The sequence below is a fragment of the Giraffa tippelskirchi genome, chromosome 7, assembly GCF_054371585.1.
Source record: "Giraffa tippelskirchi isolate mGirTip1 chromosome 7, T2T-mGirTip1v1.2.pri, whole genome shotgun sequence".
NCBI classification, from domain to species: domain Eukaryota; kingdom Metazoa; phylum Chordata; class Mammalia; order Artiodactyla; family Giraffidae; genus Giraffa; species Giraffa tippelskirchi.
Window position 1 is genome coordinate 65135334 of NC_137281.1, and position 13161 is coordinate 65148494.

The following is a 13161-nucleotide window of genomic DNA, read 5'->3' on the forward strand; positions in this document are numbered from 1 at the left end:
CTGTCCTCTCAATACCTCCCTTGCAACTCAGCTTGTGAGCTCCTTTGGAGCAGCGTGGCCCACCTGGCTGCAACGGAAGAGACACAGCTGACAGGGAAACAACAGCTTAGATCTGACAGCCGGAAAGCTCTGTCAAAAGGGACCTCCCTCTTCACACCGTAGAGGCTGTAGGAGCCGCCAGGGTTTGGGAACCAGTGCTGGGGCCAAAATGACTCCACAGCTGTTTTCCTTCCTGGGGAGGGTTCTGGCTCCAGTGGGAATGGCTCAAGTCTCCTAAGGTTCTGAAAGCCCACTGTGTGCAGATTCACGGTACACAGAGAGGAGAAGGTGGAGTCCTGCCCTGGAGGTGGGCACAGCTCACGGATGAGCCAGGCAGGCAGGCAGGCAGGCAGGGCATGAGAACACCTGAGCTGCCTTCATGAGTGAATGGTGTGGGGGCAGAGGAAGAGAAGCCGGTCTGCTCCCTCATGTGGTGCCCAGGGCAGGTTGTCCCCAGAGGAAACCCTTACGACGGTGAGGACTATCACTGCTGTTTCCCAAGGGGTTCCGTCGGTGCGTGTCTTCCCCGGAGCGGTCAGGCCGTCTCTAAAGTACACTGGCCATGGGCATTGCCTCTCCTTGGAACTTCCCATGTGTTTCTCTTTTTTATGGAACAGTGATTTTTTAGAGGGGTTCTGGGCCACAAGGTTGTTGGGTCATTTTCTAGCCTTCTGTCGTGAAGAACGCTTTCCTGGGCGTTGGGGTGGTTTGTTGTTCCAGCTCCCTTTCTTGGCTTCTTTTGGGAGCTGGTGCAACAAGAGGAGCTCAGCCTCTGCCTTCTGGCTGAGATGTCACCCTTCAAACAGCAATGCCTGCCTGGAGATAATGATGGCATTTGCCAAAAGGGCTTCGTTTGGCACATGATATCTTGAAAGGACGTACACCGTCCTTTCAGCTATCAAAGGCTAGTTCAAATGACATACAAATGAGAACTCTCCAATGGAGTCTTACAGTAGGTGGAGAGTCCGAAAAAAACTCCTTCAGTCATTTCACTGAGAGTCATTGATTGGGGACACCAAGAATATAGGAAGGAATGCAGAAAGAAAAGATGAAATTGTGTTCAGGATCGGGGGGAGGGATGAACAGGGCGTGCTTGCCTTGAATCCAGGCTTTGTTGGGGGGTGGGGCATAAAGATCGAACGGGTCTGAAACTACAAATTGGGATGGTAACACAGTATCACCAGAGTTACACAACAGTGTTCCCAAATTGCAACAATGATGAAAAAGTTTACTAATCCCAACTTAACCAAGAGAAATACAGGAAACCATACACAAAATAAAACATCACCAGAAAGGTGGAAACAAACCAAATGCAAAGCAGTTCAGGGGAAAGGAACTCCATGTCCCCTGGGGGCAGACCGAGTTGCCGGCGTCCACGGTGAGCAGACAGGGATGGAGGCTGCAGAGCCGACCGCTCCCCTGGACGTGGTGTTTCCGGCAAGGGCTCTGGGTCTCTGCCCAGAGCGGGGGCTCGTTCTTCCTGCAGGGGCGAGTGAGTCATCGTCGGCGTCTGGGTGTTGCGCGGGAGCCAGGGCAGGCTCTCCCTGCCGAGGCGGTGACTCCTCCTCTGCCTCGGGTTCTCCTGCCAAAGCCCGAGCAGGTACAGGTGCACGTGGAGGTGGAGGTTCTGGCTGAGGGGGTGGGACATCAGTGCCTGGGGCTGGGGGCCCTGCAGGCACGGAGATCCGATCTGCCCGGTGTGCTGGCCAGTACCCAGCTGGCCTGGTGTCTCTGCGAGGGCAAGTCTCGGTTCTCCATCTGGCCTCGGTGGATCCCTGGGTCCTGCACCTGGAGCCACCACCTCTGTAGGGACAGGTCTGGGAAGTAGAGCCTGGTTCCAGTTGGAGGCCAGTGCTAGAGCTGGGGGAGAAGCAAAGTTTGCCCACAGGCCAGCCTTGGCATGTGCGTATCCCGGGACAGAAAGCTTCCAAGAGATTCCCAAAGAGTACCCAGGGTCGGATGTCTTTTGGGACTGAAGTGTGCAAGATGGGGGTGGGGGTGTGAGGCCAGCGCTTGCTGCAGGCCCAGCAGCATCTTTCGGGGACTCGTCCGTGTGTAGCTCAGCACCCCCTCCCCACACACTCCCGTGCACCAGCCCCAGCGTCCTCACCTCTGTGCTCTGGCGTGCTGGGCTCCAGGTCCTCCTGCTGCCTCAGAGGCCGGGGTTCTCGGGACTCTGGGTCGGAGCCGGGTGTGCTGAGCTCCGTGGCAGCCTCAGACTGGGCCGCCGGGTGTATCCTGGGCGGTGTCTCGGCAGCAGGCCTTCCCCGCCTCCGCTTCGCCCCCGGTGGGGCTGATGCCTCCGTGGGCACGCTCACCTGGAGCCTGCACTGGGCCTCACGGGCGGGGGGGTGGTGCTCCGACCCCTCCCTCCGGGAGGTGGACGGGGTGTCCCCGTCCTCGGCCTCATCACGTGGGAAGCTCTGCAACGACAGTGACCGTCAGCCAGCCGTGCTGGGAGTTTTCCGAGCTGGGCCTGGCCAGTGGAGCCGCTGCTTCTGCCTGCTCGAACTTCTCTTCCCAGAAGGGTCAGAGACGTGTGTCTGCTCAGATCCCCACCCGGGAGGAAAGAGACCCACCTGAGGGTGTGAGGTCAGCCTGGGCGGCCGGCGCTGCCCGCACTCTCCCCATCCCACCCAGCCTGCTCTCCCCTGGGGTGTGGACACAACTTGTCCGCAGGCTTCTGAACCCACATCCGCCTGGGCTTCCTTGAGGGAGACACACCCCGAGAAACCCGCATCCACACACACAGGCAAAGGACCCGCTGTTTCCGGGTGGCATGGGAGAGGTGGCCTGGCCCCGCCTGGGGCTCCCCGTGTTACCTTTCTGTTTCTCCGGGCAAAGGGCCAGAGGCCTCTCGGGGGTGCCCTGAGCCAAGGTCGACAGGGTGCCCACGCACACTGCCTGTGAGCTCTCCTGAGGCCCCGGCCTCTGGGCAGGGGCAAACAGCAGAACATCCTGGCAGCAAGTGATCTGGCTGGGGGCTCCTCTCCGCTCTGGAGGCCTGGATACCCGGGTTGTGGGTTCTGTTGGGTTCTGTTGCCGGCAGGTGACATCATTTCCTGGGGTTCGTGCTGAGGTCCCTTCCCCAAAACTTCGCAAGGGAATCTCTGGGTTTCTGACTGCTCGACCACCCCCCTTAGGCCATGTGCAGGCACAGTGACAGCCACACAGCCCAGCCCACAGCCCTGGGGAGGCCTGGGTGCAGCCAGGGCCTGAGCTCCGAGGACCCCGCTGCTCTCAGACCAGGCTCCTTCTTCTCATAAGTGGTGTGGCCCTGGACAAGCATATGCCCCTCAGGGTTTCCCCGGTCTCTCCATCTGCAGAGTGGGGGTCATTCTCCCATCTGTTTCCTAGGTCTGTCGGCCTACGAGCAGCTCCATGCCTTTCCACCTGGGGCCGATATCACGTGGAGCTTGTGCGCTGAGACTTCAGAAAGAAAGACTCCATCCAGGGCTGACACAGCACAGAATGGGGCAGAATGAGGCCTGGATGCGCCGTGGTACCCAGGAAAAGGCACTCCCCCTCCTGACTGTTTGGAGACCCCGCATGCAAGTTGGAGGACCGAAAGGAAGACTCGAAGGTCTCCCTCTCTGATACAAAAGAGTAGCCAACTTTCTGGTCCTCTGTTTCCATTGAGATTCTGTTCAAGTGTCCCAGCTCGGCTTCTGCGGGTGGCTGAGCTTCTAATGGCTCCCTGTGTTCTTGTCTTTTCCTCTCCAAACCTTCCGTCCTTTTCCCCCTTCTGGGGTGGATGGGCGCTGACATTGCTTGGACCTTCGAGACAGATTGATGAAAAGTCTGGACCATCGACTCCTTTCCTCTCTTTGGTTCCGTGTCTCTCTCTGGCTGTGTCCCTCTCTTTTCCTTTTTCGATTCAGTCTGTGTCTTCCTCTTTCTCTCTCGTGTGTGGATGGATGGATGCTAGGAATGCACATGTATATGATTAGATGAGGGTTATGTTTTAGGGATAGGTTAGAGGGAGAGAAAGGCTTTAGGTCGGAGTTGGTCATGGGGGAAGGGTCAAGGGTGGTGGTGGTGTTTCTTGGAATCTGAGTGCTGTGCATTCTTCGTCTCTTTCCATATGAACCCCTTCTCAGATACACCACTTGCAAGGAGTCTCTCATGTTCCGTTTCCTATCTTTTGCATTTGTGAATGCTTAGCTTCTCTGTTGTGAAGAGGTTCCATTGGATGGATACCCATTGGTGTACTTGGTTTCCCTCTTTCCCTTACTTGAAGAGACCCATTTCTACCTCCGCCCAGCAAATGGCAAGGAGACTCTGATGTTAAGGAGCCTTTGACCTACGCTTCTTTCTAGCTATCTCATGACATCAGTCTTTAGGGTGAGGTTTTTCCCCGATATTGAGGTGGTGTGAGATCAAAACCAATAGCGTTCTTCAGATGTAGCTGTCTGGTTTTCCCATGGACATTGATTGAAGAGGCTTTCTTGTTCCCATTTGGATATTCTCCCCTTCTGTGTCAGAGATGAGTTGACCTTGGATGCCGGGGTTTGTTTCTGGACCCTCAACTTTATTCCATCGATCTGGATCTGTGTGTGTTGTTGTATTCCCAATAGCATACTGTCCTGCTGCTGCCGCTGCGGCTAAGTCACTTCAGTCGTGTCTGACTCTGCGCGACCCCATGGCCTGCAGCCTACCAGGCTCCTCCGTCCAGGGCATTTTCCAGGCAAGAGTACTGGAGTGGGTCGCCATCGCCTTCTCCGATACTCTCCTGAGGATCCTAGTTTGGTCGTCTAATTTCCTTTCACACAACCTTGGACGTCCGTATCGGGGCTTTTTCGTCGGATTGTATTGACAATTTAGGCTCTTTTCTGTTTCCGTAACCCCTTTTGCAATTCTTTGTTCGGTGCGAACATGCATTGGCATTTTGGGAGGAATAGCATCGAAGCTGTGGATTGCCTTGTGGGGCTGTGACATCATTTTCCCAATAGGAATTCTTTCAAGCCCTGAGCACAGCTTCTCTTTCCAGTGATTGGTGTGGGCTTGATCTTCTTTCTTCCATCTCTCGCCGTTTTGTGAGAACAGGTCCTTCCTTCCCTTCTGGGTTAGATGGACTCGTGGGTATCACTTCAGTGAATGGCATTGTCAGTGGGGGTGATAATTCCCTTCTCATTGGAAGACTTTGCTGTGAGTATTAGAAGTGCAAGTGATTTCTCTTCCCCTTCCTCCCTGTCCATCTCTCAGAGCCACCGGGAAACAGAGGCCTCATCCAGGGTCACACAGGCCTGAGGGAGTGCAACCAGACTGTTGTTTCTTCAGGCCCTCAGTGCTGGACATCATCCGGGATACTCTGTGTGTGTCTTCCTCAGTCTGGCGTCCCTTCAGACCTTCCCTAGTTTTCACAGGCTTGTTGTGTTGGTGTTCTTTGTCTGTTTGGAGACACGTCCTTGAGAAGCTTTGTGTTTCCACTCATTCGTCTCGCGATGTATGACCTGTCTTTTGCTTTTGTAATGAGGTCTTTCCCACGGTAGATATCTTTGATTTTGCAAAGTCCAGTGTATTCTCTGGGTTGTTTTGTGGACTGCCTTTTAGTTTTGTGTGTGAAGACTCAAAGCACGTGTCCGGTTTCTGCTCATTGTTCTTCTAGATTTGTGACAAGTTTTCATGGAAACTTTGTCTAGGGATAACTGGAAGTGAACTCGGTGTAAGGTGTCAAGTCTCCATCTCCATTCATGTCATGCCCTGCAGTTTCCAATTCCCTGTTCCTGAGTGGTTTTGGAGACCTTGTGGGAAGTTTGGTTGCATCGGAGTTTGCATTTCCACCTTGAGTAGATTCACACTGTTCTGCCCTCAGGGACACTGTCAAGGGGGAGTGAGGAGCAGCCTGCACTTGCAGCAGTGACCACACGGTGGGGCGAGTGCTGCTGTCCCCTCTGGGAGCCCCAGGCCACAGGCATCCCAGTGAGGAGCCAGCTCTGTGCTCAGCTGAAAGGAGTTAGTCTCTCAGGAGCCTCTGAGCCCTTGCCTTTGAATCACCCAGGGTGGGCATTTACTGTGACAGAAAAAAATTGCCCTGAATTCCATGGACGGAAGAGCCTGGCTGTGTAGAGTTCGTGAGTTGCCGTGAATCAGACACAACTGAGGACACAAAAACTCAATAGACTAAAACACTTTTTGGGGGTGGGGGGAGTGAAAGGGGGTGATGTGGGGTTTTTTGTCTTATATAATAGCCAAGGGAAATCTAGTTTAAACCTAAATTCACATAGATGGGAAAGGTATAGCTCTCCGTCACCCTATTAAAAAAAAAAAAAAACGACTTAACTTTTCTGAAAGTTTATTTAGTAGCTTCCTTGAGCAGTTCATTGTGAAGCATTTTTTTTTTTTTCTGTGACATTGGCCTCATTAAAAAGTACGGTTTGCGTTTACTGGATAATTTTGTTCATTGGTTTGTTAGGGAATCTTGGTAATATTTGAGTTTCCTGGGGAGCATGGTCACATGACCTGGCCCTGGCCAATCGGTGCGTTCCACCTCCCTGGCCACTGTGATTGGCTCCGGACTGGGGCAGTGCCCAATCGGGGCCCAGGGCCGGGCCTCACGTTGGAAGCCAGGGGAAGACGAGCTCTCGTCCTGCTGGGGTAGGGGAAGGGGTGGGGCCGGGGGAGGTCAGGCTCCAGCAGTGGGAGGGGCTTGAGGTCCGCCTGCGGCAGTTGGTGACCTTCCTGCTCCCCTCAGGGCAGAGCCGCCGGCCTGAGAATGAGGGCGCTGCTGAGCCCAGGGGCTGGGATGGCCCGTTGCTGCTGTGGTCCCAGAGCTCCACCCGAGACCTGAGGGAGGCCGTCTGCCCGTGAGTCCTCTCCCGCTTGTCTGTCAGCTTGTTTGAAGCATGCTGGGTTTTCTGCCCAGCTGGCTAAGGGGAGTCCCTGGAAATGCAAGGGTGTGGGTTTTGGCAGACTTCAGGGAAGACATGCCAGATGAGCCTGGGAGACTCCAGCTTAATCTGGATTCAGGAGATATCTCTTCGGGCCAGCTAGTAATTGTAGGATAAGCCTAATGAGTCTTCACAGGATGAAGAGAGTAACGTGCCAAGGTAGCAATCGATGTCCTCCTTCGAGAGGATGAAGCTGGTGCTCAGAGAAGGGGGGAACTTGGCCACAGCAAGGAGGTGTGCACCCAGACAGAACCCCCAGGTCCGGCCATTTGAGCTCAGGGAGGCCAGTGGTGTGGCTTGTCCCTGTGGCAGGGGCCGAGGCACGCAGCCCACCCTGATTCCTGCGGGGGCCTGACTTGGGAAGTGCCATCTGGTAGCTTTGAGACTCACCAAAGCAAATTGCACTGGAGAGAGGAAGGACACCTTCCTTCATCCACCCCCCACCCCCGCCGGATTCCCACATACCCTGACCCCTTTCTCTGGATTTCGGAGCCATTTCCAGAGTCCCGCTCATATGACCTCATTCGAAGTGCACTGTGGACGAGCTGCCATGTGCAGCTGCTACCACAGCAGCCAAGGGCTTTAGCTCCCGAGTACCTCCCTTCCTTTGGAACTTGGGGGCCCTCTACTCCCCACTTGCACACCACAGACCTTTGCTGAGGATTGTGGGGACCCTCACTCAGTTTGCAGCACGTTGTAGCCATCCCTGTCCTCTCAATACCTCCCTTGCAACTCAGCTTGTGAGCTCCTTTGGAGCAGCGTGGCCCACCTGGCTGCAACGGAAGAGACACAGCTGACAGGGAAACAACAGCTTAGATCTGACAGCCGGAAAGCTCTGTCAAAAGGGACCTCCCTCTTCACACCGTAGAGGCTGTAGGAGCCGCCAGGGTTTGGGAACCAGTGCTGGGGCCAAAATGACTCCAGAGCTGTTTTCCTTCCTGGGGAGGGTTCTGGCTCCAGTGGGAATGGCTCAAGTCTCCTAAGGTTCTGAAAGCCCACTGTGTGCAGATTCACGGTACACAGAGAGGAGAAGGTGGAGTCCTGCCCTGGAGGTGGGCACAGCTCACGGATGAGCCAGGCAGGCAGGCAGGCAGGCAGAGCATGAGAACACCTGAGCTGCCTTCATGAGTGAATGCTGTGGGGGCAGAGGAAGAGAAGCCGGTCTGCTCCCTCATGTGGTGCCCAGGGCAGGTTGTCCCCAGAGGAAACCCTTACGACGGTGAGGACTATCACTGCTGTTTCCCAAGGGGTTCCGTCGGTGCGTGTCTTCCCCGGAGCGGTCAGGCCGTCTCTAAAGTACACTGGCCATGGGCATTGCCTCTCCTTGGAACTTCCCATGTGTTTCTCTTTTTTATGGAACAGTGATTTTTTAGAGGGGTTCTGGGCCACAAGGTTGTTGGGTCATTTTCTAGCCTTCTGTCGTGAAGAACGCTTTCCTGGGCGTTGGGGTGGTTTGTTGTTCCAGCTCCCTTTCTTGGCTTCTTTTGGGAGCTGGTGCAACAAGAGGAGCTCAGCCTCTGCCTTCTGGCTGAGATGTCACCCTTCAAACAGCAATGCCTGCCTGGAGATAATGATGGCATTTGCCAAAAGGGCTTCGTTTGGCACATGATATCTTGAAAGGACGTACACCGTCCTTTCAGCTATCAAAGGCTAGTTCAAATGACATACAAATGAGAACTCTCCAATGGAGTCTTACAGTAGGTGGAGAGTCCGAAAAAAACTCCTTCAGTCATTTCACTGAGAGTCATTGATTGGGGACACCAAGAATATAGGAAGGAATGCAGAAAGAAAAGATGAAATTGTGTTCAGGATCGGGGGGAGGGATGAACAGGGCGTGCTTGCCTTGAATCCAGGCTTTGTTGGGGGGTGGGGCATAAAGATCGAACGGGTCTGAAACTACAAAGTGGGATGGTAACACAGTATCACCAGAGTTACACAACAGTGTTCCCAAATTGCAACAATGATGAAAAAGTTTACTAATCCCAACTTAACCAAGAGAAATACAGGAAACCATACACAAAATAAAACATCACCAGAAAGGTGGAAACAAACCAAATGCAAAGCAGTTCAGGGGAAAGGAACTCCATGTCCCCTGGGGGCAGACCGAGTTGCCGGCGTCCACGGTGAGCAGACAGGGATGGAGGCTGCAGAGCCGACCGCTCCCCTGGACGTGGTGTTTCCGGCAAGGGCTCTGGGTCTCTGCCCAGAGCGGGGGCTCGTTCTTCCTGCAGGGGCGAGTGAGTCATCGTCGGCGTCTGGGTGTTGCGCGGGAGCCAGGGCAGGCTCTCCCTGCCGAGGCGGTGACTCCTCCTCTGCCTCGGGTTCTCCTGCCAAAGCCCGAGCAGGTACAGGTGCACGTGGAGGTGGAGGTTCTGGCTGAGGGGGTGGGACATAAGTGCCTGGGGCTGGGGGCCCTGCAGGCACGGAGATCCGATCTGCCCGGTGTGCTGGCCAGTACCCAGCTGGCCTGGTGTCTCTGCGAGGGCAAGTCTCGGTTCTCCATCTGGCCTCGGTGGATCCCTGGGTCCTGCACCTGGAGCCACCACCTCTGTAGGGACAGGTCTGGGAAGTAGAGCCTGGTTCCAGTTGGAGGCCAGTGCTAGAGCTGGGGGAGAAGCAAAGTTTGCCCACAGGCCAGCCTTGGCATGTGCGTATCCCGGGACAGAAAGCTTCCAAGAGATTCCCAAAGAATACCCAGGGTCGGATGTCTTTTGGGACTGAAGTGTGCAAGATGGGGGTGGGGGTGTGAGGCCAGCGCTTGCTGCAGGCCCAGCAGCATCTTTCGGGGACTCGTCCGTGTGTAGCTCAGCACCCCCTCCCCACACACTCCCGTGCACTAGCCCCAGCGTCCTCACCTCTGTGCTCTGGCGTGCTGGGCTCCAGGTCCTCCTGCTGCCTCAGAGGCCGGGGTTCTCGGGACTCTGGGTCGGAGCCGGGTGTGCTGAGCTCCGTGGCAGCCTCAGACTGGGCCGCCGGGTGTATCCTGGGCGGTGTCTCGGCAGCAGGCCTTCCCCGCCTCCGCTTCGCCCCCGGTGGGGCTGATGCCTCCGTGGGCACGCTCACCTGGAGCCTGCACTGGGCCTCACGGGCGGGGGGGTGGTGCTCCGACCCCTCCCTCCGGGAGGTGGACGGGGTGTCCCCGTCCTCGGCCTCATCACGTGGGAAGCTCTGCAACGACAGTGACCGTCAGCCAGCCGTGCTGGGAGTTTTCCGAGCTGGGCCTGGCCAGTGGAGCCGCTGCTTCTGCCTGCTCGAACTTCTCTTCCCAGAAGGGTCAGAGACGTGTGTCTGCTCAGATCCCCACCCGGGAGGAAAGAGACCCACCTGAGGGTGTGAGGTCAGCCTGGGCGGCCGGCGCTGCCCGCACTCTCCCCATCCCACCCAGCCTGCTCTCCCCTGGGGTGTGGACACAACTTGTCCGCAGGCTTCTGACCCCACCTCCGCCTGGGCTTCCTTGAGGGAGACACACCCCGAGAAACCCGCATCCACACACACAGGCAAAGGACCCGGTGTTTCCGGGTGGCATGGGAGAGGTGGCCTGGCGCCGCCTGGGGCTCCCCGTGTTACCTTTCTGTTTCTCCGGGCAAAGGGCCAGAGGCCTCTCGGGGGTGCCCTGAGCCAACGTCGACAGGGTGCCCACGCACACTGCCTGTGAGCTCTCCTGAGGCCCCGGCCTCTGGGCAGGGGCAAACAGCAGAACATCCCGGCAGCAAGTGATCTGGCTGGGGGCTCCTCTCCGCTCTGGAGGCCTGGATACCCGGGTTGCGGGTTCTGTTGGGTTCTGTTGCCGGCAGGTGACATCATTTCCTGGGGTTCGTGCTGAGGTCCCTTCCCCAAAACTTCGCAAGGGAATCTCTGGGTTTCTGACTGCTCGACCACCCCCCTTAGGCCATGTGCAGGCACAGTGACAGCCACACAGCCCAGCCCACAGCCCTGGGGAGGCCTGGGTGCAGCCAGGGCCTGAGCTCCGAGGACCCCGCTGCTCTCAGACCAGGCTCCTTCTTCTCATAAGTGGTGTGGCCCTGGACAAGCATATGCCCCTCAGGGTTTCCCCGGTCTCTCCATCTGCAGAGTGGGGGTCATTCTCCCATCTGTTTCCTAGGTCTGTCCGCCTACGAGCAGCTCCATGCCTTTCCACCTGGTGCCGATATCACGTGGAGATTGTGCGCTGAGACTTCAGAAAGAAAGACTCCATCCAGGGCTGACACAGCACAGAATGGGGCAGAACGAGGCCTGGATGCACCGTGGTACCCAGGAAAAGGCACTCCCCCTCCTGACTGTTTTGAGACCCCGCATGCAAGTTGGAGGACCGAAAGGAAGACTCGAAGGTCTCCCTCTCTGATAGAAAAGAGTAGCCAACTTTCTGGTCCTCTGTTTCCATTGAGATTCTGTTCAAGTGTCCCAGCTCGGCTTCTGCGGGTGGCTGAGCTTCTAATGGCTCCCTGCGTTCTTGTCTTTTCCTCTCCAAACCTTCCGTCCGTTTCCCCCTTCTGGGGTGGATGGGCGCTGTCATTGCTTCTACCTTCGAGACAGATTGATGAAAAGTCTGGACCATCGACTCCTTTCCTCTCTTTGGTTCCGTGTCTCTCTCTGGCTGTGTCCCTCTCTTTTCCTTTCTCGATTCAGTCTGTGTCTTCCTCTTTCTCTCTCGTGTGTGGATGGATGGATGCTAGGAATGCACATGTATATGATTAGATGAGGGTTATGTTTTAGGGATAGGTTAGAGGGAGAGAAAGGCTTTAGGTCGGAGTTGGTCATGGGGGAAGGGTCAAGGGTGGTGGTGGTGTTTCTTGGAATCTGAGTGCTGTGCATTCTTCGTCTCTTTCCATATGAACCCCTTCTCAGATACACCACTTGCAAGGAGTCTCTCATGTTCCATTTCCTATCTTTTGCATTTGTGAATGCTTAGCTTCTCTGTTGTGAAGAGGTTCCATTGGATGGAAACCCATTGGTGTACTTGGTTTCCCTCTTTCCCTTACTTGAAGAGACCCATTTCTACCTCCGCCCAGCAAATGGCAAGGAGACTCTGATGTTAAGGAGCCTTTGACCTACGCTTCTTTCTAGCTATCTCATGACATCAGTCTTTAGGGTGAGGTTTTTCCCCGATATTGAGGTGGTGTGAGATCAAAACCAATAGCGTTCTTCAGATGTAGCTGTCTGGTTTTCCCATGGACATTGATTGAAGAGGCTTTCTTGTTCCCATTTGGATATTCTCCCCTTCTGTGTCAGAGATGAGTTGACCTTGGATGCCGGGGTTTGTTTCTGGACCCTCAACTTTATTCCATCGATCTGGATCTGTGTGTGTTGTTGTATTCCCAATAGCATACTGTCCTGCTGCTGCCGCTGCGGCTAAGTCACTTCAGTCGTGTCTGACTCTGCGCGACCCCATGGCCTGCAGCCTACCAGGCTCCTCCGTCCAGGGCATTTTCCAGGCAAGAGTACTGGAGTGGGTCGCCATCGCCTTCTCCGATACTCTCCTGAGGATCCTAGTTTGGTCGTCTAATTTCCTTTCACACAACCTTGGACGTCCGTATCGGGGCTTTTTCGTCGGATTGTATTGACAATTTAGGCTCTTTTCTGTTTCCGTAACCCCTTTTGCAATTCTTTGTTCGGTGCGAACATGCATTGGCATTTTGGGAGGAATAGCATCGAAGCTGTGGATTGCCTTGTGGGGCTGTGACAACATTTTCCCAATAGGAATTCTTTCAAGCCCTGAGCACAGCTTCTCTTTCCAGTGATTGGTGTGGGCTTGATCTTCTTTCTTCCATCTCTCGCCGTTTTGTGAGAACAGGTCCTTCCTTCCCTTCTGGGTTAGATGGACTCGTGGGTATCACTTCAGTGAATGGCATTGTCAGTGGGGGTGATAATTCCCTTCTCATTGGAAGACTTTGCTGTGAGTATTACAAGTGCAAGTGATTTCTCTTCCCCTTCCTCCCTGTCCATCTCTCAGAGCCACCGGGAAACAGAGGCCTCATCCAGGGTCACACAGGCCTGAGGGAGTGCAACTAGACTGTTGTTTCTTCAGGCCCTCAGTGCTGGACATCATCCGAGATACTCTGTGTGTGTCTTCCTCAGTCTGGCGTCCCTTCAGACCTTTCCCTAGTTTTCACAGGCTTGTTGTGTTGGTGTTCTTTGTCTGTTTGGAGACACGTCCTTGAGAAGCTTTGTGTTTCCACTCATTCGTCTCGCGAGGTATGACCTGTCTTTTGCTTTTGTAATGAGGTCTTTCCCA

The 13161-nt window shown here is 55.3% G+C and overlaps 2 protein-coding genes across 2 annotated transcripts; both read right to left on the reverse strand.

The window, feature by feature from the left end:
* Positions 1-1246: 1246 nt before the first annotated feature.
* On the reverse strand, positions 1247-3807 carry LOC145513753 (uncharacterized). The gene is made up of 3 exons (XM_081510733.1): positions 3802-3807; positions 2150-2462; positions 1247-1899 (listed from the first exon to the last, which is right to left on the reverse strand). Exons 1-3 carry the CDS (start codon positions 3805-3807, stop codon positions 1271-1273), a joined length of 948 nt encoding a protein of 315 aa, XP_081366859.1. The 3' UTR covers positions 1247-1270.
* Positions 3808-8881: 5074 nt separating this feature from the next.
* Positions 8882-10666, reverse strand: LOC145514065 (uncharacterized). The gene is made up of 3 exons (XM_081511144.1): positions 10497-10666; positions 9785-10097; positions 8882-9534 (listed from the first exon to the last, which is right to left on the reverse strand). The coding sequence occupies exons 1-3, from the start codon at positions 10629-10631 to the stop codon at positions 8906-8908; spliced, it is 1077 nt and encodes a 358-aa protein (XP_081367270.1). The 5' UTR covers positions 10632-10666; the 3' UTR covers positions 8882-8905.
* Between the last annotated feature and the right edge of the window lie 2495 nt (positions 10667-13161).